The 23,495-nt window shown below is 46.6% G+C and overlaps 1 protein-coding gene across 6 annotated transcripts in view; it reads left to right on the top strand.

The window, feature by feature from the left end:
• Positions 1-23,495, top strand: part of LAMA3 (laminin subunit alpha 3) — a 254,952-nt gene that overhangs the window by 220,075 nt on the left and 11,382 nt on the right. For all 6 annotated transcript variants that reach the window (XM_045781833.2, XM_045781832.2, XM_045781831.2 and 3 more), the window contains 10 exons: positions 293-437; positions 3,124-3,243; positions 3,606-3,739; positions 9,064-9,181; positions 9,527-9,667; positions 12,334-12,473; positions 13,233-13,364; positions 14,141-14,294; positions 18,776-18,945; positions 23,080-23,263. In XM_045781833.2, the coding sequence (XP_045637789.2) occupies positions 293-437; positions 3,124-3,243; positions 3,606-3,739; positions 9,064-9,181; positions 9,527-9,667; positions 12,334-12,473; positions 13,233-13,364; positions 14,141-14,294; positions 18,776-18,945; positions 23,080-23,263 (1,438 nt within the window). The remainder of the gene's footprint in view (positions 1-292; positions 438-3,123; positions 3,244-3,605; positions 3,740-9,063; positions 9,182-9,526; positions 9,668-12,333; positions 12,474-13,232; positions 13,365-14,140; positions 14,295-18,775; positions 18,946-23,079; positions 23,264-23,495) is intronic.

The following is a 23,495-nucleotide window of genomic DNA, read 5'->3' as shown; positions in this document are numbered from 1 at the left end:
TGTACATTTCGAGGTCTGCAGCTGCTAGGCCACATCTTCCTAAGTAGATATTTTCAAAGGGGAATCTTAACTATTATCTTCTTTGAGCGAGGGTTTGATTATCATGGAGCGTAAGAGCACTTCCAGGAGAAATAGTTGGCTATTTTAACGTTCTAAAGATGTTTCCTCTTCTTGAACAAAATCATGACGACTACACTGCATGGGCTTTGCTCTGTTTTTCAGATAGCAGCGTCTTGTGTTTATAAGCACACTTGAGTGCTGTGTTCTAACGTATGATCATTGATGTTGACAGGAGAAAGGAAGAGTCAGACAAAAATTATTTTGAAGGTACAGGCTATGCTCGAGTTCCGACTCAACCAAAAGCTCCCATCCCAAACTTTGCACAGATGATTCAGACCACTGTGGACAGAGGACTGCTGTTCTTTGCAGAAAACAAGGTACTCTATAACAAACATCCAAATAGTAGCAAATATGTCCACTTGAGTAAGCAACTTTGGGGTAACTGGGTTTTATAAACAACTAACTAGATCTGAAAAAGTGTACAAATGTTACCTGCATCTTTTCTCTTGGCCCAATTCTGCTTTCTTTGGCTATGGGAGTGTGTGTTTAATTGCGGCAAGTAATAGGGAATTTGAGAACACACGATTGTCAGTTGTATTCTTTGAAAACGACGGTTTGCCTAATAATCTACTTATTCTGCCTAAAATCACGTGACAACCTCCCGGGGTCTCTGAGAGTCAGACTGTTTGACTTTCTGCTGTTTACATCTTAGTCCAACTCTTGCCAGGCTCTGTAGAATTGTCTTTTCAGCCTGATCCTTGGGTTTCCAAGACCTGGAAGCATCTCTGTTTTCAAGCCGCTGAAGTTTCTGGAGGCCATTCTTAAGTCTAGTTTGGAGAAATCCAAAGAGACTGCACAAGTGATGGTCAGCACCATCTGCTGGGAGATGGGCCTGGCGTGACTGCTCCTTGGAGCAGGGCCTCCTGTGGTTGCTGTACAGGTAGAATTTCTGGAGAAATGTGGATCGGCCCATGGGATCTCTGTCTGAGAACATGGGATTGATACGGAGCTTGGGATTTGACCACCCCTTCTACCTGCAGGGTGGGGACACAGACCTGCTCCAACTCTCCTCTCTGGGGCTGGTCTTGACCCTCTGGGAGATTCCAAGGCTGAACCGGTTCTGAGGTTTTGTGAAGGTCCTGACCTGCCAATAGAATGCGAGGAGCTGAGAAGTCAGACAGCATCTTCAGGGCAAGGGGGTTGTTTCCAATACAGGGTCTTCTTTGTACTACATCTTGAAGTTCTTAGAGACCAAGAACCAGAAGCACTACTCATATTAGAAGAAAATTTATGGAACGCCATTAGTAACCAGATAAGAGAAAATGATTCTGAGCACTGCTCTTAAGCAGAGTGGCTCATTACTCAGCTGATGTGACGGCTGTTGTCGAGTGTGATGAACCCTAACTGGCTCCCAAGGACAAGATTTAGGATCCAGATCAGGACTGATGTTACTTTTAAGTAAGGACTCTGTCTGTAGACGACAAAGAGAGGCCTTCTTGTCATTAGGGAACTGTGGAAGAATAAACCTTTAAGCCCTCCATCAGAAATTCCTCAGCATGTCTTTCTAGTAAGAAAAGGGCTGCTTCAAGCATGTGCTTTACACAGGGATAAGGATGCAGTTACAACCAAGACAGACACAATTGCTGCCCTCAAGGACCTTCTATTCTAGAGGGAAAGACAACTGTTTAACAAAATTATACTCATTAATTGGTTCATTAATTGGTCACAGTGGCCATAGGTGGTATAGAGGAAAGGTTGTGGTGAATGAAGATGCATAAAAGACTTGAACAATGGATGGGTACTTGAGACCTGGAGGGAAGTAAAAGACAGCATTTGGAGGGGGCAGGGCAGAAGGGTGATCCCTGCAGGGAGACTGGCATAAAGAAGGCCTGGAGGTGTAAAGGGCAGGGAGCGCTCAGGGACAAAATGGTGGCCTGTGTGGCTGGAGCAAGGAGAGGCAGAAGGTTGATCAGAGCCCCACAACATGTGCTGGGGAGTCGGGGCTTCCCACTGAGAGCAAAGGAGGGTAAGGTAATGTGCTTGCACTGGCATTTTCCACAGAGCACTCTGGCTGCAGAGCAGCAGGGGGGTTCAGGAAGGGGCAGAGCGACGTGGGGAGGACGGGACATTATGCTGTGCAGTCTGGCTACACAAGTGTGGCTTGAAACGAAGAGAGAGTTGAGAAATGGGGGAACTGGCAAGAACTGATTGGAAGGGAGAGGGGGGACTGTTTAAGAGTGACTGGTAGTAGGTTTGTGGCTGGCTCAGCAAGGTGCTTATGGGTGAGAGAGAGAAAGGAGGAGAGAGAGCGGTGGGAAGGGCGGAGAGACAGGCTTGGCAGCCGAGAGGCACGTAGATCACAAGCCCTGCTTGCGGTATTCAAATTTGAGGGATCCGTGAGTCACGCTCTCAGTAACAATAAAGTAACCAGATGTGTGGACCTGGCCCTGAGAAGACAAGTCTAGGCTGGAGAGAAGCATCTGGGCTTCACGGGCACACACCTGCATTAGGGCTGCAGAAGTGACTGTGACTTTGAGGCAAAGAGAGGGTGGGAGGGAAGAAGAGGTCCTCTGCAGGCCCTCGAGGAACCCTCCACATTTGAATGGAAGGAGCAGGGCTGGAGGGGTGACGAGCCAGCAAGTGAGGCTGAGAGAGCAAGCAGTCAGCGAGCAGAGGGGGGCAAATGTCGGGGGTTTCACTGAGACCATACCACTCTCCGAAAATTAGCGGCCAACTTTTCAAATGGTATTAATGACCTGCATCTTTCCCTTCCCATTTGTGCATGCTGGTTATGGATTGGATGAAACCAAATCGTGGTAATAGCTGCATTTATTGCATCTTTCCTGTGTGCCAGGCACCGAGCATGGTGCTGAACACGACTTAGAATATTTACCCATCGTGCCCATCCTGACAGTTGGGTATCCCAGCACTGTTGTCCCTGTGAACTGAGGAGAGGGGCTGCTGCTGAGAGCGGTTTGTGACCTGAGAGTAACTTGAGTTCCAGACCTCCAGGTCTTCTTCAGTGGAATCTTCTGGTAAATCGACATTGTTTCTGTGCCCTAGGATCACTTCATATCTCTAAATATAGAAGATGGCAAGCTCCTGGTGCGATACAAACTGAATTCAGAGCCACCGAAAGAAAAAGAAGTTACACAGGTTGTCAACAACGGAAAAGACCATTCGGTACATCCTTTAAGTCTGTTTACGTGAATTGTTAAATGTCCTCAGTCCTTTAAAATTAAGTCAGTGCCCAGAACATTTTTCTATTACCAGAGTAACTTACAGTTATTAAAGGAGGAGGGACACGTCCTTTCAAAATCTGAGTACCTGAGCCTGAAGTATGTATATGGCATATAGAAAACATGATTAATTTCAAATGCAAACATTTCTGTTAAAATGTTTTAATATTATATTTTTATCCCGAAGTGTGGATCAGATCTTCCTACCACGTATGTAATCAAGCTAAAACATAATAGCCCTGACCCAGGCTGAATAGGATTCTTTAATTCCCCATTGCTTGCTGACTCAGCTCTCATTTATTTTAGATACAGATCCAAATCGGAAAAACCCGAAAACGTATGAGGATAAATGTGGATTCGGCTAACAGCATAATTGACGGTGACATATTTGATTTCAGCACATATTATCTGGGTGGAATTCCAATTTCAATCAGGGAAAGGTAAGATGATGTTTTGGAAAAAAAAAAAACAGCAACAAAGAAGCAGATTACCTCTCTGAGTGGTTATGGTTATGATTGCTACTGATTAGTTTACCTTTTTAAAATCCAGCAAGAAACAAGCACAAAGAGTTTAACTTTCCAGTATTCACAGCGTTAGCCAACAGAGTCAAACAGGTTGTAAACCCTGGATTATGGGACTGGCCACTGAAAGAAGGAGAGTGAGGGAACCGTGAGTCACCCCTGAGTGTCATTCTGGGGAAGAGAGAAACGATAGGGAATATAGTTAGTGTTGACAATGCTGCCGATAAGAATGGAGGCTGTGGCCCTGGGGTCCCTAATGGTAACATAGGAGAGAGTGGGCAGTGCTGTGGCCTGAGAAGCAGCACTGGACACTGCACGTTGGGGTTGCTGCCTTGAGGAAGTATGTCTAGAATGTAAGGCGTGTCTGTATTACCTGCCCCCTATGTGTTATCAAGTACAGAACAGGTGCATAACTGCTTCTTGGATAATGAATACGTGGATGAATTAAGTTAATTAGAAAGGAAGTGAAGCTTAATCTGAATGAGGAAAAAAACGCACCACCACTTCGAGAATGCACTTAAAAATAACTTTTACATTTAAATGTGTTTGTATCCTCCAAAAAGGCTTTTAAACGGCTGTTGGTGGTGTGTGGAAAGATTTCCTGGAAGGGTTAGTGTAGACTCATGAGTGAGTGAAGAGCACACCCACGTTGTTTGATTGTGATTATTCTTACATGACATCTGAGGCTAGTTAACTTTTTTCCTAATTTATAAATCAGTTGGAAGGAGTACTAGATGTGATTTATAAGGTGTTATGCAAAGGTAGTCTGTCTTCAAGAATCCTTATATATTTGGGCATCTGTCCATCTATAGCAAAGACGAACTAATACTTGTTCTAAAGTTCTTAAGGTTGCCCTCAAAGACAAAAATACAGGTGAGAAAGCGCAGCACTTCAATAGAGTTTGGGAGTGAATTCCTTAGATTCTTTGAGCTGGAAAGGACCTTGCATGGGATGTAACCTCCGAATCTGATAGATACAGAAATTGAGAACCAAAGAGGTGCTATTCATATTTAGTACCAACAACATCGTATCAATTCAACCATGAATTGCTGTTACGAATGAGCAAGAGTCTTGATTTCATTCAATTAAATGTGATGAAATAGATTAACTTCAGGAAGTCAGCACTACTGTGCCCATCTGAGGTTCCTGTTGATTTACTTAGTACGCAAATACTCACTGAGCGTCTAGTGACATCAGGCAGCGTGGCAGGAGTGGGGAAGGTGATGACGAACAGGCCAGAACCTCAAGCACAGCAGGAGGGAGACCATAGAGTGTGGCAGGTGCCACAAGAGGGGAAGCTCAGGGTCCTGTGGGGCCCAGGGAGGGAATTTAATCCAGCTGGGACATCGGGAAGGTGGCCTCTGGCTCGGACCTGGAAGACAGGAGCAATCAACATCTGGGAAGCACCAAGAGCTGGAGAAAGTGTGACCTTCCAAGAAACTGCAGGACACCGGTGAAGCTGGCCGGGGCTGCCACATGGGGCTGGCATGGGAAGCGGGGGCCCTTGAAAGTCACAGTAAGACGTCACTGGGGGGACACCAGCAGAGAAGGGACATTATCAGATTCAACTGGTGCAGGACAGAGATTGGATTCGAGAGAGAAAAGGCAGAGGCAGGTAGAGTGGTGGGAAGATGAGTGTCTTCACAGAGGCAAGAGGTGAAGGCAGCCGCGGGGAAAGGACTTTGCAAGAAAGGCCAAGGGAGCGGATTCTCAGTATATTTAGGACAGTGGTTGGGTACTACTGAGTGATTCCTTGGGTTTGGGGAGGAAAGGACAAAGTGCTCAAGGATAACACCTGGGGTTTGCTCCCACGCTTGGGCAGGTGGACAGGACCAGCAGAGGGGCAGGCGGACGGGTTCAGGCCGAGACAGGCTGAGTTCCCGGAACCCAAGAGATAGCAGGTGGAGATGCGGGAAAGCGGGGAGACGAAAGGCCTGGCCCTCTGCAGAGAAGCCCGGGCTGGAGAAAGGGTGAATGCAACTCAGGTACAGGTGCTTGTCAAGGCTCTAGGGCAGGTGGGCTCACTCAGACCGCTGAGGAATTCCCGGAGGCAACAAGGAAGCCACTGGCCGGCGGTTTGCACTTGCGCAGTGTGAGCACAAGACCCCCAGCTAGACATGCGGGGGCCCGTCAGCCAGGGTTTCCTAGCAAAGGGTCACGGGTGAGAACCAGAAGAGTCATTCTAGTTTTGGCTCAACCACCAAGGAGTGATGTGAACTTGAGTTAAGTCAGCACTCAGCCTTTCTTTCCGTTATCATCGCTATCCATTTAAGAAATACATGGGTCTAGTTATGCATATACAGGTAGATGTACGTACAGAATTTTCCCAGTAATCTGTCCCAGAGTCTTCCAAACAAGGCATTACTCCTTTTTCTGGGGAAGTTTATACCTTGATTTTTTTGTTTGTTTGTTTGTTAAAATCACAAGAACATGGAAAATGTAGGAGGTAGAAGCCAGTCAGAAGATTTCACTGGCTTTTAGTCCCTTGCGAATAAAATGCAAGCAACACTGGCTGTCTCTGGCCCAGCTTCACCCCTCTGGTGACATCTTTGATCGTCCAGAGAGTTCTGAAACTCCCTCTGATGTGGGTCACCAGGGGGTGGGTGGGCAGAGAGGAGTCCTACTGACCAATCATAACCAAGCTCTGAGGGGCAAGCAGGTGTTCTGAGCCCGGCATGAGTGGAAGGCCCTTCCAGACAGTAACATTTAAGCCTAGTCTGGAGCAAGAGCAAGCCAGTAATCATCTCTAAAGCAGCTCTGACCAAGAGATTTTGTGGATGCCCTGTTTTCTCCCCTTCCGCTATCCTGTGTCTTCTGGGAACGGGGGGCCCAGATCTGGGAATGACTTTTTCGGGATTCCAGTCAGAAATCACCATCTGTTAATCCTATCTGCTTCCCATGAGAAGAGACAGTCACCCCTGAAAATGCCAGAGGCTCTCAAGCCAACAGGAACTCTTTCCTGAGGACGTACACCATCGTGTCAGTGTAACAACAAACCATTGAAATGAAAATCATTCGAAAAGTAAAAATCAGTCAAGGATCTTTTGGACATTGGCTCAGTTTAGGATGACATTTGGCTCCTACGGCTCTGAGATCTGCCTACCGCAGGCTTGGGCCGGTTAGGCCTTTGTGAATGGCCTGGCCCCCCGTGCGCAGACATACCCCAGTGTGCTAACCCTTCCGTAAGCAGCCTGCACCCCTACACGGTCACATGCCTCTAGCAAGTGTGTTCAGCCCGCGCATCCTGGAGCAAATGTGGAAGTCTAGGCCCTCCGATGGGCCAGAGTAACAAGAACACCCCAAAGAAGAGTAGAAAGAAATCTTCCGTCTTAACATGTCTGCTGGAGATAACTGATCTGTAGGGGAAAGTCCTCATTCTTCCGGGTGCTATGGGTACACAGACTGGGTAAGTGTCAAGAGCAGGGACTTCGAGTCACACCAGTTCATGGGACACACTGACCAGTCAGATCCCAGAGCTGCCACTTCCTCGCCACATGACCTTAGTTGGACAAGTTGTTTAACCTCCCCACGCCTCCCCATGCGGCCTCTGGAATACGGTCAGAGTAGCCGCCCATCTCTCGGGGTGGTGTGAGGATTCAGAGTGAGTCAAGGAGTTAGCACAGTGCCAGGCACGCGGTCAGAGCTCGGTGAACATTCCAGAGGAAAATGCCTCCCTCGAAAGGTCACGGTGAGGCTAGCCTAACAGTGCCTTACACAGAATAGGGGCGCCATATCTGCCAGCTGCCTCCCACCCCCCCTTTTCTTCTTTCTTTGACCTGTACTGCATGGAAACAAGGACATCAGAGGATGGCGATGGGTCCTAACCACACGGAAACCCAAGAGAGAATGGATTTTGAAATACGTGTAAAGAGACAAGTGCCAGGAATTAATACGAACTTTCCTTCTTCTCTGAGGCAAAAAGCCGTCTTTATAAAATAATTAAGCTCAGGCTGCAATGCCAGTGAGGATTCACTTCTTCCTTTTCCTTCTGATGAAATTTAATTTTTGCGCATTACCTGTAGCTCGACTATTTACAATGATTTGAATAAAAATGAACGCAGATACTTTCCATTTAGAAAGGTGAGCCGCCTTAAGGATTTATGAGGAAATCAGCTTTGCGTTTTCCTGCCTTCACTTGTTTAAGAAACACAAATATTTGCCTGGACTCTGGTCAGTTCACCTGTGTTAATGTTTTATGTGAAGTCAGCTCCAGACAGATCCAAAAGTCAAATCAAAGGGGCAACGCCAAAAAAAAAAAAAAAAAAAAAGGTGAGGGGCAGAATGCCAAGCAGCCACAGAGCTGCTGTAGAAACTGCTCTCATTAGAAGGACTGTCCTCATAATGGGAGAGTTCCTAACCCCACCATCTCACAGGGAGTCCTTACTCTGTACCAGACACCGTTGGAGTATGTCACACATAGGTGCTCATTTAAATTCATGACAACCCCATGAAACGGATTAGCACATCCCGTTGTAGAAATGAGGAAACAGAGTCACAGAATAGTTACGTCGTCTGCTCAAGCAGCAGGGATGGGGCTTGAACCCAGGCAGTGTGGGGGCAGAACCCTCAGCCCTAGGACAGCTCTGTCTCACCTCGCAGAAACAGCTCCTGAGCGGTCACAACTGCAGGCCGCACAGGGTACCATGTAATTCCTGTGCGTTAACTCGTTGAATCCTCACCGTGCTTTCCACTGTTCCGGCCTGGCCCTGACGAAGGGCCGAGCCACACTTTTCCTCACTGACCAGAACCAAAATGTAATCGTTTGTTTCTACTGAGTTAACAGTAACTAACTTAAAAGTGGACAGGAAAAAAAACCGTTTTCTAGACCATTCTTGGCTCTAATAAATAATGTACTTATTAATATGTATTTATATAATATTTATGGTATATTAATTTGTTAATACACTTCCTATTCCCCAACTATTACCGTGGAAGGAAGGTGGGGAGCAACTCTAGATATCGTACATTGTCTGTCCCTGTACGTTTTGAGGACACTGGCCATTCTTCTGTCAACACTATTATGTTCATTTCTAAAGCTGAGAATGCTGAATCACGGAGAAAGGAAGTCGATTTTCTCAGCTTCACAAAATAAGTAGTGTTATAGAAATCCCATGAGAGCAGATACCCATAAAATACACACTCGTTTATGGGTGAGAAGCAGCTGACGGTGCAGAGAGTTTCAGCTCCAGCTCTCAGACAAGCCTGGTCTGGTACATCTCTTCCTTTTTTGTACCCCAAATCAGGTTTAACATTTCTACACCTGCTTTCCGAGGCTGCATGAAAAATCTGAAGAAAACCAGCGGTGTTGTTAGATTGAATGACACTGTGGGAGTCACAAAAAAATGCTCAGAAGACTGGAAGGTAAGAATTCAAAACCTTGCAGCAAGTGCTACTCCCCAGCCAAGAGTGTTTCTGGTAGCGCACAGTGTTATGGGGAACTGGTTCATTTCTACTTTCCACAAATTTGCAAGGCACAGAACCCTTTCGGGTTTGCATATTACATTTGTAGGAAAAAAAGAGTACTGACTCAACACAGAAAAACTTAGCTGACTGGTAAATTATCATGCAGAAAAGCAAACTGTGTTTCTTCCTGAGGCCACAGAAACCACATTCATCAGCTCAGGTGAAGTGATACCGGTTAAGATCCTGGATTCCAGCCATCACATCATTCCAGTGCCAGTAATTTATTCCATGTTTGCATTTCAGCTTGTGCGCTCTGCCTCATTCTCCAGGGGTGGACAATTGAGGTTCACCAATTTGGACCTCCCTTTGCCCAACGAATTCCAGGCCTCCTTGGGGTTTCAGACCTTTCAACCCAGTGGCATATTATTTAATCTCCAGGCACAGGTATGAAATCTTGCATGAATACTGAACGAGACTTAAACCTGACTCAAAGTTTGATGTCAAAAACAATAGAGAGATTTTGAAGGTAAACCAGTCAGGCATTTTCTCCATCATCACACGGTAAATGGCATTGTCTATTTCAACCATGGAGGTTATTCTTTATCCTGGGGCAAGTCCTAAAAGAGTTTATAAAGTTGAATTCATATGTATTCATGGACTCGCTTTCATTCTTCTTGGGTTTATTTCAGGAGTCAAGGTAAATTATAACTGCAGCCTAAAGTTTTAGATCTAAGAAAAAAAAAATCCACATGTATCCCCACTATTCCTTTTTGATTCCACAAAAGATAGCTCTTCAGATTCCTTTTTTGCAGCAGTAGCTGGTTGGACAATTTTTATTCTCGGAATGAGAGAAAATAAAGTCCTTGGCTCTTTGTTCAGGTACAACAGAGTGACAAGAAGGTACGCTCTGTAGCTTCATAGGGTTTCACTTGTGTGGTTACGTAGGTGTAGAGGTCAACTAATATTTAGAAATCCCCTTGTGGAATGAGGGGGATTTTAAACTAGAAGTGGAAGTAGGATACTGACATTCTTGGATTTGTTTCTTCAGGATTGCCCGCCCAACAGATATTTGGTATTTCTTGCAAGAAAGAATGGTAGCCGACTCCGTGGCAATGTCATATTAGAAGGCCCTGTCACTCTTGATATATATTTGCTCATCAGCCTTTAGAGATCTTAAAACAAACAAACAAAACTACCCCCTGAAGAAGCACGTGCCAGCATTTTGACTGCAAGAGTACCCTTTCAATCAAAGTAGGATGTTTCCACTCGACTCTTTTGACCTAGTGCTTGCTTCCCCTGCCAAGGGTGGGGACATGGAGTACACAACATATAAAATGGTCAAAAGCTGGCAGAAGAGTTGACTTAGCAAAAGAGGGGATCACTCCTAGACAATGGAGGGATCCTAGAAATATCCCAGGAACACTGTCCTCAACTTCATAATGGCTTAACTAAGACATACACATAAATTGGCATTCCTTTATCCAATTCATAATGAATATTGCCAACTGAAAGAAATCAAAATAAAACTGACAGGGGCTACAACCACACTACTGTAAAAATTGTTTTATTTATTTTTAAAAAGGTTTATTATTTGAGAGAAAGGGAACGTGAGCAGGGGAGGGTCTGCAGAGGGAGAAGAAGAGAGAGAGAATCCCCACGCAGACTCCCTGCTGAGTGCAGAACGAGATGTGGGGCTCGCTTCCAAGACCCTGAGATCATGACCTGAGCTGAAATCAAGAGTTAACCACTTAACCAACTGAGCCACCCCGGTGCCCCTATAAAAATTGTTTTAGACTAGAAGTTCACTGAATGATCACATCTTGTTGAAAATAGCAAAAATTGTACTTGGTAGAAAAAAATCAACAAAATTAAAATGACAATTGCAAAAACTACACATATTGTTTTTATTAAGAATTGACAGACTCGAGGGGCGCCTGGGTGGCGCAGTCGTTAAGCGTCTGCCTTCGGCTCAGGGCGTGATCACAGCGTTCTGGGATTGAGCCCCACATCAGGCTCCTCTGCTATGAGCCTGCTTCTTCCTCTCCCACTCCCCCTGCTTGTGTTCCCTCTCTCGCTGGCTGTCTCTCTCTGTCAAATAAATAAATAAATAAAATCTTTAAAAAAAAAAAAAAGAATTGACAGACTCGAATCATCGTGCCAAAATTTAGATCTGCAGAGTTTGACATTAGAAAATTGAACTTCCGGGGCGCCTGGGTGGCACAGCGGTTAAGCATCTGCCTTCGGCTCAGGGCGTGATCCTGGCGTTGTGGGATCGAGCCCCACATCAGGCTCCTCCGCTATGAGCCTGCTTCTTCCTCTCCCACTCCCCCTACTTGTGTTCCCTCTCTCGCTGGCTGTCTCTCTGTCGAATAAATAAATAAAATCTTTAAAAAAAAAAAAAGAAAAAGAAAATTGAACTTCCTAGGAATTATGACCAGAAAATAAAAAATTCATAATGACTAAAGAGAAGATATCATTGCTATAATCATATATTTTTAAAAAGAGATGAATTAAGTCTTCATTACACAATTGATTCAGAAAAGAATTGATCCTGATGAAAATAACTTCAGCAGACTGGTTTGACAGTTTTGTATAATTGACGGAGAAGTTAAATTGGTTTATGGAAAAAAAGAAAAAAGAAAAAAGAAGGGGGCGCCTGGGTGGCTCAGTTGGTTAAGTGCCTGCCTTTGGCTCAGGTCACGATCTAAGAATCCTGGGATTGAGCCCTGCGTTGGGCTCTCTGCTCAGTGAGGAGTCTGCTCTCCCTCTGCCTCTGCCCACTGCTCTGCCTGCTTGTGCTTTCTCTCTCTCTCTCTCTGTCAAATAAATAAAATCTTTTTTAAAAAATTGGTTTATGGAGTAGGTCCGTAAGATGCTTTCGACAGATTCATCAGTGTTGAAATAATTTGTTTAAGACTTTTATATTCGTAAACACAGAGTCAGAATATTAAAAAATAACCTTTAGATTGAAATAGTGAAGTCAAAACATTCGGGTCAAAACATCCTGACTGTCTTATCCCTGGTGTTGACCATAACTTTAGTATTGATACCTTCATAATCTTTCAGTGGAAATTAATGACATTGATGGGTATGTTCTGTGATGGTTGCAGACACGGAACCTGCAGGTCACCCTGGAAGATGGTCACATTGAACTGAACACCAGGGATAGCAACAGCCCGATTTTTAGATCTACGCAGACATACGTGGATGGTTCCCTGCATTATGTATCTGTAATAAGTGACAACTCTGGGTGAGTGTGATGGCACTTTCGCCAGAGCTCTAAAACTTTTATTTAGCTTAATGGAATTTTCTGGTATCTTTTTGGAGAAGTATGTGTCCTTGATGCTAACACTATTTTACTAGTAAGTCTTAGCCTTCTTCCTGGTTCTGTATCAATGTCCTTGTTAAAAAAAAAAAATCAATCAGCCAAAAGGAGGTTGGGTAAACAAACTGTGGTCTATTCAAAATGTGGGAATGAGACCACAGTAATGAGCACAGGTCTACGTTAAAGGCCTACAACTGTATAGAACGACGTGGATGAACCTCGCAGTGTCCTGCCGAGTGAAAGAGGTCACACATAAAAGAATTTATCTCCATGATTTCATTTATATAAAATTCAAAAAGAGGCAAAATTAATTTATTTTATCCGAGTTCAGGATTCGGGGGTTATATCCTCAGACGGGGAGAAGGGAGCACAAGGCAGGGTTCCTGGGTGCTGGTCAGTTCTCCTTCTTTGGCTGGGCGCTGATGTCGGTGTGTTCACACTGCAAAAAATTCACTGAGCACACAGGATATGTGCACTTTCTGTACATATAGGATACTTTAATAAAAATATAATAAAAAAGAAATACGTGGGAAAAATTTTTAAATGCTCTTTAAAAATAAATCTAGTTTAACAAGTTACTTTAGGTTAAAGATAAGGAGTCTGAATTGAAGAGCCTAAGTTGGCCACATGGTGAGAAACTTTTCTTCCCTGCCATTCTCTTGTTTTGCCTTCCTCCTCTTCCAGATTCCGGCTGCTCATTGACGACCAGACTCTGAAAATTAACCAAAGACTACAAGACTTGTCGGGTTCCCAGCATCCCCTGTATCTGGGCGGGAGTCACTTCGAGGGTTGTATCAGCAACGTTTTCATCCGGAGGTGCGTGCCCTTTTCTGGGTGTGTGGCTGATGAGCGTGGCCTGCCTCTGGGGAGGGCATCTCCTTGCTCTGGTGGTGGAGCTGGATTTGTCACCACATGCTGCACGAGGCTGTCATTCCTCTAACCTCCAAATGCCTTCTTAGACAAGATACACACATTAGAAACAAACCACCTCCCACACACACACGCCTGGGCCCAGCCTCCCTTTGTAGGAACGGGTGTGGCACATAACCTTGGGAAAGGTCTAGTGAAAGTGAACTTTCCGATTATGGCCCTGAAGGGTTCCCTTACTGAAATTATACATCAGTTTAATCAAGGTCGTGCGGTTTGATTTCTTGCAGCAAGATCAACCCTTCTGCAAACTCACCCCTAAGGTTTCCTGATGTTCACCATCATCCTAGGTCGCCGGCGCCCACTCCTCTCCTCTCTGCATAGTTCATCTTCACATTTCTAAATGACACCTGTTCCAAAGAAAGCACCCTCTTACTCTGGCTTTGCCCCAGCCCTAACCATTCAAGTCAATGAAATTTCTCAAGCCTTTCTGCCGGCAAGGCACAGTGCTGGGTATTTTAGGGGATGCAGAAGTGGGTCACAGCACATCCCCCTCGTCTCTGAGCCCCGTGTCTCCTCTAGACATAATGCACAGGTGGGAGATGAAAGTTCACCTAAAGCGTGACAGCAACGATGTGTAGTTTCGAAGCAAGCTCTCTCTGCCAGTGCATCTTCCTTGAGATTTCAGAGCTGGACAGTGGTTTTCTTTTCCGCTCTCATTCCAGTCAATCAGAGAGTCCTGCAGTCCTGGACTTGGCCAGTAAAACTTTCAAGAGAGACGTGTCCCTGGGAGGCTGCAGTCTAAACCCACCACCTTTCCTCCTGTTGCTTAGAGGTTCTATGAAGTTTAACAAATCCTACACTTTCAATATCAACCAGGTAAGTGTAGCCAACACTGGCTTTTGCTTCTCCCCCGGGGATTCTCAGAAGTGAATCCTACCTCGTGTGAGATGTTGGGCAAGGGGTGGGAATGGAGGGAGGGGTGTAGATCACCTGATCCTTCAGTCGTGGGAGCCTCCAGGAAGTGGGATTGATGGGTCAGCAACAGTTGAATCATACCAAAATGTGGAAAAGGGTTCCTCTCGTTTACTTTGCATCTCGGTGAAAATACGGCAGTTTTTGCAGACAGAACAAATTGAATCTTGGGTTTCTCAAGTCCCATAGATGATGTCTTGCTCTTTTGACACTTCTGTTGTGTCTCCAACAGGTACGATGAGTTTCTCTAGAATACAGGAGTCAGGCCCCTTCCCCTCCCCACAGATACCCCTCCACCCTGCCTCTCATGACACATGTGTGCGTGCACCCAGGCCTTGCCAAGACCAGTGTGGTTTGACCTTGACCGCACATTAGAAACAGCTGGGGAGCTTTTAAAATCCTAATGCTCCGGTTGCATCCCACCCAATTAGGTCAGATGCTCTTGAGGCGGGTCCAAGCGGCAGGAGTTTGTAAAGCTTCCAGGGGATTCTAATGTGCAGCATTAAGAAAGCCTGAAAAAAAAAAAAAAAGCCTGAAAGAAAGTCCCATTTCTGATTTGGAGGAGCAGAAGCATCATAATGAATTGGACACAGGGTTAGGACTTAAAGAATTCCTTGCTGTGCCCAAGGTCAACAGCCTGACCTCCCCGTGTCTGGAGGTTACAATTAAAAGGATTAATGGATAACACTGAGCACCTCATCTGTGCCAGCCATCGCGCTAAGCTCTTTAAGTGGCTTTTCTTCCTAAATCTGCAAGTAACCTTGTGTGGGAAGTCTTATTATTATCCTTCTACACTTCCATATCACCATACTAGAGTGATAGTACCAAGCGAGTGTATGACTAGCCACGTGCTACAGGACGCGATGCTGCAGTGTAGAAAGGTAAGCAATTTGCCCAAGCTCCCGCACAGAGAAGGTGGAGTTGGAATTCAAAACCAGACAGCCCCCTCCCATAGCCTGTGCCCCCTTTAAGGAAATGCCCTTCTGTTCAACACACTTTTCACTCACTGTCAACCCCATGCCACTTGCCTGCCAGTATTTCCCTGCAGCACAGTGATTCAGAGGAGTTGAAGAGGTAGCACATGATCGGAAACGTCCCATGCTATTGAGAAGAAATATAGTTCATGGAGGGTAGTCATTTTTCTGTTATGAGAAGAATATCTTTAGGACGGCTCCATCAGGAATGGAATCACGTCTTCACTTTTTTCATTGGAAGGCTGAAAGTTATGGAGAGACTAAATTAACACAGCGATGGTAGAGATGGAGAGAAGGAAATGGATTCAAAGCTATTTAGAAGATAGAACGTACAGGACCCAGATAATAACTGAATGTGGGTGGCAAGGGAGAGGCAGGAGTTAATATAATTCCGAGGCATCCAGCCCAGGTTATTGGATGGACGGAGGTGCCGTTGATGGAGCTAGGAGAAGGATGGGTATTTGGAGGAAGAGACTGAGTGGAGTGTGTTTTCTATTGAGTGACAGGTGCCCGCAGGACATCTACAGGGAGAAAGCTGGCAGAGGACCGCCAGGGGTCTCTGAGTGGGCCTTAGCCGATGGTGGGGGTGGGGGCTGGAGCTATCGATGTGGGAGCCGCCAGTGAACACACTGTATTTAATTGTGCCCCTGTTCTGTGCAAGCCCCCAGATTAGGTGGAGTAAGACATTAATTCTGCCCCCAAAAGCTCACTGACAAAAAGAAAACAGCAATGCTCTGTGGTTAAGGACTAGACTTTGGGGTCAGACTTACTGGGTTTGAGTCAGGCTTGATTACTTACTAGGTTTGTGAGCTTGAGTGATTATATAACCTCTCTGTGGGTCTATTCCCTGCAACATAATGAGGATATATAAAGAAATATCTCACAGTGGTGTTGTGAGAGTCAAATGAGGTAATAAACACAAAACATGTAGCAAAGTGCCTGGCACACGGTAAGCATCAGCTGTGATCATTATACACACTAATAACCTAAGGGAAAGGTACAAAACATGCAACAGGCCTAGCGTAGCAGGAATTTTCCTGCCCCAGAGATCAGGAGGTGACACACAAGCTGGGTCTGGAGGATGGGTTGGGTTTAGACAAGTGAATGTCGCTGCTGCGTGAGCAGAAGCCCGAAGCCCAGAGGCAGGTTGTGGGCACGACGCAGGTACAAGACCCTTCCCATACATTCTCTCTGATGTTCGCTAGTCTCTTTCAGTTCTCACCACACCCCTCTGAGAGCAGAATAAACTACCAACTCTATAGGTCAGGGAACTGAGTCTCAGAGAGGTTAAAAACAAAAACACAAACACAGCAACTTGCCCAAGAGCACCTGGGCAGTAAATAGTAGACCCAGAGTTCAAACTTAGGGCTATAGATCTCAAAGAGTATTCTCTTCACACCACATCCTGTAGCCTCTATAGGCTTGGAGAGCTTGGTGAACAGGGGAAATTGGGTGGAGAAAGGAGAGTGACGGAGGTAAGCTCAGAATTCCAAGTTTTAGGGGCGCCTGGGTGGCTCAGGTCATGATCCCAGCATTCTGGGATCGGGCTCCCTGCTCAGCAGGAAGCCTGCTTCTCCCTGCCCCACTCCCCCTGCTTATGTTCCCTCTCTCCCTGCCTCTCTATCTGTCAAATAAATAAATAAAATTAAAAAAAAAAAAAGTATTCCACATTTGAGCCACATCAGGCGTAGGATGGCCTGACGTAGTTTTGACGTTTTCCTATAGTCAGCAAGAAACAATTGCAAGCACTGCTTTAAGCCATGTTTAAATAAACTGGCAGGAGCCTGTGACGTGGTTTGGTGAGGGAGTTCTAGAGACAAGGAGTCAGACTGCCAAAGTACTGCAACGGTCCAGGCAAGAGAGTCAGGAGCCCGACTTGCAGGGCAGAGGGACTAGGACTGAAAAGGAAGGAGTGGCAGTTGTGTCACAGAGCTGAAGTAGGACATGGAAGCTAAACTCAGGGAAGAGGCGAGGGAAGTGGGTGTCCACGATGGCCAGGATGTAGGGCCTGAATGCCTTGAAGAGGTGGGGGCCTCTATGAGAAGGAAGAGCTGGTGACAAAAGGTATTTATGAAAACTGTTCATCTTGATGTTACTGCTCTTGATACACAAAGAAGAATCTTTCTGGAAGGGAGTGAGGCCCCACTGCTGAGAACCCCAGGCAAGAAGCTCCACTAGGATCCACGTTTGGCTGGATTTGAAGTGGTTTTAAGCAATTCATTTAACTTTCTGGCGGGCATGATTGCGCTTCTCCACTCAGCAATGTGTAAGCACAGAACGTTTTAAATAACTGGTATCAGGTTTCCATTCTGAGCACTCTGTCCAGGAATCGGTCGGGCAGGAAAACCTGATCTTGAAGGAATTTAAATTTGTTGGGAAGCCCTTAGCTATTAGCTCCAAGTGTAAAAAGGCTTAAACAATAAGAGGATCTATAAAGTCACATAATGGACAGTTCGGGGACAGGTAGGCTTAAGGCCTGGCCCGTCTCAGCTCAGCTCGGCTCCACCCTGCGTGGTTCGGGGCTTCACATACTCACGGGATAATGCCCAGCACCAGATCCACAGACCAGCTCGGCTTTATTAGTAAAGAAATATGCCTCAGAGGCCCCGCCCCCTATATCCCCCCAGACTCATTGGCCAAGAGCGAGGTCACATGTTCATCCCTCAACCAATCCCCGGCACAGCGAATCCTTGCCCTTCCCTTCGACAAATAGAAATCCCAGCAGAGCTCTGAGTCTTGCACGAGTCGGGGACACAGGAGCAAAATCTGGGTTCTGCCTAGGCGAGCAAAAGGGAGGAACGGCTGGAGAGTCTCGGTTTCTACCAATTTTTCTAGTCCCGCTTGACATTTATTACCGTTGTTTTTCAGCATTAAAACTTTGTTCTGTTCAAAAGCTCAATGTCTGTGTATGGATCAATTCTGATTAAAGTGGAGACAGGCCGTAGTCCCCCGCAAACACACACACACCCGCCCTGCCATACACACACCTTCCAGTTCCTGGTCTCTGTTTTTGCAATGCCCCGCTGCAGAAACCCAAGTGAATGGCTCCAGCAGAGGGGCGGCCTGGCAGCCAGCCTGGCAACTCTGCGTCCCGCTGACCGGCTGTGCAGGCCTCGTGCTGCTGGCCCAACGCTGGCTCTCTCGAGGGACACTACGATTATTCCACAGCTCCACGGTGGGGAGGGGCTCTGGGTACCCACTGGCCCCAGGTGTGGCAGCTGTCAGGAAAGAGAGCAGACTTGTGTCGAGGATGGGAAGAAAGTGCATCCTCCCCAAGGATGAATTCATCTCTACTGAAGTAATTTCCTAGGATCAAAGTAAAAACGGAGCAAGGCGCTTAGCAAGATAAGTATTCTTTACTCTTTCCCCTGATAATGAGCCGTCCTAAGTTTTTGCTTCTCTGCCTTCCAGCCATTGCAGGACACACCAGTGGCCTCCCCACGGAGCATGGAGATGTGGCGAGAGGCCCAGTCCTGCCTACCACCTCCCCGGGCCCAGGCCAGTCACGGAGCCCTCAGGTTTGGGGACAGGCCCACCAGCTACCTGCTATTCACGATTCCCCAGGAGCTGGTGAAACCCAGGTATTTTGACTATTCCTGCCTCCACACCGACTCAGAACCCGACTCTGCAGTTGTACCCCAGAGCCGGCCAGCTGGCAGGACACCACGCGCCTGTCACTAATGAAGGGACAGCAGTACTTCTGTGGAAGGAGGTGCTGGCCTGCACAGGACACAGCACCTGACAGCCCAAGCGTGCTCCGTCCCGAAGCTGGAAGGCCGCTCAGGGGCTGGAACAATCCGCTTGGCTCTGGGGTAGAATTGACGGTGTTCTAAAAATACGACTGATATTTCCTTTCAAAGCTGCTATTTATTTCTATGATAAATCACCTTTCTTCTCTACATTCTATAGTCAGAGAAAAATAATTCTTGTAAGTAGACTCAGTGCCAGATAGATCATTTTTAGAGAGCGCTTTTGGACTTCTTGTGCTAACAAGTTGCATCTCTACTGGGGAGGAGGAGTGAACAGAGATATTAATTATGTCAGGAAAAAAAGTAGGAAAACAAGGCTTGTCATTTTCATATGATTTGGAGACATAAATAACAAGGTGCCAAAATGCCTTTATGATTTATGTACAGAAGCAGAATTTCCCAGGGGTCAAAATGGTCTGGCTTTAAGACCGAGCTTTCAGTCCCCACTCTGCCACTTGCTGGCTGTGTGACCTCAGGCCATTTGCCAGTTGGGTCTTCTGGGATGCAGATGTCAAGATGGCATTAGATGTTGCAAGAGATGTATTGTTCCTGTGGGAGATAAAGGTGGAGGGAGCAGGGGCTGGTGGGAGGAGCCTTCTGCTGAGACAGGGACCCAACACCTGTGAACGATGGCGCCGCAGCCAGCAAAGGTCACCCCTTCGAAGAGTCTGGTGTCGGGCATAAATGGCCTGCCTCTAGTTTTGCTGTTGAGCTCAGTCCTTGGGTGGGGGTCACCCATTTGCCGCCACAGATCTGAGGGCATGGGGGCTGGGGGCTGCCACCCACGGTGCCCCTGCAGCCAGTTCATTCCAAGGGGGTTTGGAGGAGCAAGGCAATGGACACTATAGGCTGTTGCTCAACTTTTCTAAACCTCACCTTTTCTCCATGAACTTGGCATCATCAGTGTTTTCACAAGTTGCTACATCTCTTTGAACCTCAGTTTTCTCATCAGTGAAATGGAGCTGATAACGCTTTCCTTGCAGGAAGGGGATGTAGTAGCTTGCAAGGAGCTGGCCCTTGGAGGCCCACTCAATAAGCCAAGTGCATGATTCACAGGCAGATGTGAAGGCTGGAAAAGGGAAGGGTGGAGTTCGGAAGGAGAACCCTAGGGCAGCAGCTCCCCATCTCCGTTTGCACCACGGAAAGGCTGGGGATCCCTGATTTGCCAACTGAGACTGAGAAGTGAGGTTCCACTCCGTTATTAACCCTTCCCGGGGCTACCTCTCGGGAGGAAGGTCCACTCCCCATCACTGTGCTCTTGGTCAAGCTGACCTTAGGGACAGCAGTGTCTGTGTAGAGGCTGCCCGGCCTCCCCGCCCTCCTGCCCTCCCCCTCCCTGCAAAGCCCCTTCCTGTCTCGCATCTTGTCTCAGAGCACACTCAGTGTGGCGAGTTCTCTGGCTTCTTCTGATGATTAAACCCCAGCACCTTCCCTTGCAACCGGAAGTATATGTAATAAATGGGAAAAGGAACATTTTAACGGGGAAGTGGTAAAACGTAGTCATTAGTAGATATAATTTTTAAATTTTTGAAGTCTCAAATATTGTAGCCATCGGAGTGTATTTTCAGGATAACGCAAGTCCAGAATATGGGCTATTCCATTGTTCTCATTCTAATTTCTTTTTTTTTTTTAATGATTTTTTATTATATTATGTTAGTCACCATACAGTACATCCCTGGTTTCCAATGTAAGGCTCGATGATTCATTAGTTGTGTATAACACCCAGTGCACCATGCAATACGTGCCCTCCTTACTACCCATCACCGGTCTATCCCGATCCCCCACCCCCCTCCCCTCTGAAGTCTCATTCTAATTTCTATTCTAGCAATTCGTTGCCTCTCCTTTAAAATGCTGCACCACTATTTTATCCTCTTGATGAATGTATAAAAATGCCACTTCGTTCTCTGCCTTAGTGCCCTCTCCACCAGCAATGAAGAGTCAGAGCTGTGGTATCATATGCTGGGATTTGAACCTACTGGTGTCTTTTTTGGGTGTTAGTCAGTTAGCCTTTTATGAAAGAAAGCTGCTGTAAGAAGTAACTCTGGAAAGCAAATGTCAAGCCTGATAACCAAGCCCACATATGTAAAGTACTTTAATTCTGTAGCAAGTTCGAATATCCTCCTTAAATTGGCTAACCCTCATTCTGCAAACCTCCGCACACAGCTACACCAAGGGAAATATTGAGCGGTGTCACCATCTGGTTGGTTTAATTCAACAAATATAGATTTGCCTTTCGTTTTGAAGAACATCACCCTCAAGGAAACTCCCTAATCTAAAAAATTCAAGTACCTCAGCGTTTGCTCAGGCTCACGGTATTAAAAAGCAAGGAGAAGTAACGGTGTCATTTTCTCTTCCACTTCCTGATTCCGCCTCCAAGTTTTTCATTTACCATTTAATTCAACTATTCAATTAACTGTTTCATTCAACTCGACTATTTGTCGAGTGCCTGCTGTGTGTGAGGCACCCACTGGGGCTACAGCTTTAAGCAGGAGAGACCTAGGTTCTGCCTTCCGTCACCCAAGGAGTGGGGATGACAGCCTACTGAAACCTGGATTCCCCATCAGCTTTGCGCGCTGCCCTTTCAGGCACCCGTCAGTGCGCCTGTGCGCTGGACACAGCTCAAGCGTGAAACGTCCATCGCTGCATTCCCAGGGCTCACCGCAGTGCCTTACACATGCTACACACTCATTAAATATTTGTTGGATGCATGGTGGGCGGGTCAATGAGTGAATGTAAGTTCTCGGGCAAAGTAAATCTGGCTTAGCCAGATGTGCATACGATATGTAACCACCATGCAAAGGAGTATTAACTTCTATTTTCTTCTTTTGCTGTGTGATGCTTGCTTAATTCCTGTGCCATCGTAGGTGGGGTCTAACGGTCCCAGAAACATAAAAGTGGGTGGGAGAGGGTGGATCTGTACTTTTCTGCCTCTGGGTTAAATATGTCTTACAGAAAAAGATGCTTATCTGATGTGTAAATCAAATCCTTGTTATTCCAGTTGCCCCCCCCATACACACACACACACACACACGCACACACACACACACTTCCCCTTACAACTCTCCTCTCCTTGCACGTACCACAAAATCGAATGCTTCTTCACTGGGTTAAAAAGGCACAGGCCCCTAGGTGAAATGAGCCAGGAGTCACAGACAGGTGAGTACTATTTAATTCCATTTATATGAGGGACCTAGAGTAATCGAATTCAGAGAGACAGGAAGGAGAATGGCGGTCCCCAGGGGCTCGGGGCACAGGGAATGCAGAGATGGTGTTCGATGCGTACGGAGTTTCCATTTTGCAAGGTGCAGAGTTCTGGAGACTGGATGCCCAGCAATGTGAGTGTACTTAACCCCACTGTACACTTGAAGAAGGTTGAAATGGCAAATTTTATGTTTTGTATATACTTTGCCATGATTTTTTTAAAATGTAGATCCTTCTAAAACAGTGAGGCACCTTCTTTCGTGCCGTGTGCTGCGACTTACAGCAGCAGCTAGGCCTGACAGAGCTTCCTCATTATCCCCCCAGTAGTGTAAGAAAATCATATGCAGGGGCGCCTGGGTAGCACAGTCGTTAAAGCGTCTGCCTGCGGCTCAGGGCGTGATCCCGGCATTCCGGGATCGAGTCCCACATCAGGCTCCTCTGCTGGGAGCCTGCTTCTTCCTCTCCCACTCCCCTGCTTGTGTTTCCTCTCTCGCTGGCTGTCTCTGTCAAATAAATAAATAAAATCTTAAAAAAAAAAAAAAAGAAAATCATATGCAAAACTTTTAATAGCTGGACTCTAACAGCTTTTAAAAATTCCCAAAGAGATAGGTCATTTAATCAGCACATGCCTTAGCTGATTCATCTGAATAATGGGGGTTGAGTGTTTGCACCTCACCCTCTCTTCCGGCTTCAGGGACTCAGACAAACACTAAAAACACTAAAACCCTCTATTTTCCTTCTTGGCCTGTTGCTTTTTACTGACAGGTTACGGTTTGCTGCGGACATGCAGATGGCTTCCTCCAGAGGGCTTGTGTTCTACACGGGCACGAAGAACTCCTATATGGCTCTTTATGTCTCAAAGGGACGGCTGGTCTTCACCCTGGGGGCAGATGGGAAGAAGCTGAAACTCAAAAGCAAGGAGAAGTACAGTGATGGGCAGTGGCACACGGTAAGAGCCGGGCTGCGGGAAGCTCCCACGGCCGCAGAATTCCCTGCCGAGTAGCCTAGAGAGGCGTCTCGGCGTCCTGCCAGCCCCTGAGCTCAGCACTGACAGAGCCTGTGTGCTCAGAGGCCCCGAGCACCCTAGCACCTGGGCAGTGGAGACTGCTACGCACACTGTGCAAGGATGTCGTGCGTCCCTGCCTCAGTGCCAAGCTGGGCTCTAGTCACGGCTTCTTCAG

The sequence above is a fragment of the Ursus americanus genome, chromosome 19, assembly GCF_024610735.1.
Source record: "Ursus americanus isolate L20-20 chromosome 19, mUrsAme1.1.p, whole genome shotgun sequence".
NCBI classification, from domain to species: domain Eukaryota; kingdom Metazoa; phylum Chordata; class Mammalia; order Carnivora; family Ursidae; genus Ursus; species Ursus americanus.
The sequence above is the reverse complement of the archived record's forward strand: the minus strand, read 5'-3'. Positions and strand labels throughout refer to the sequence as shown.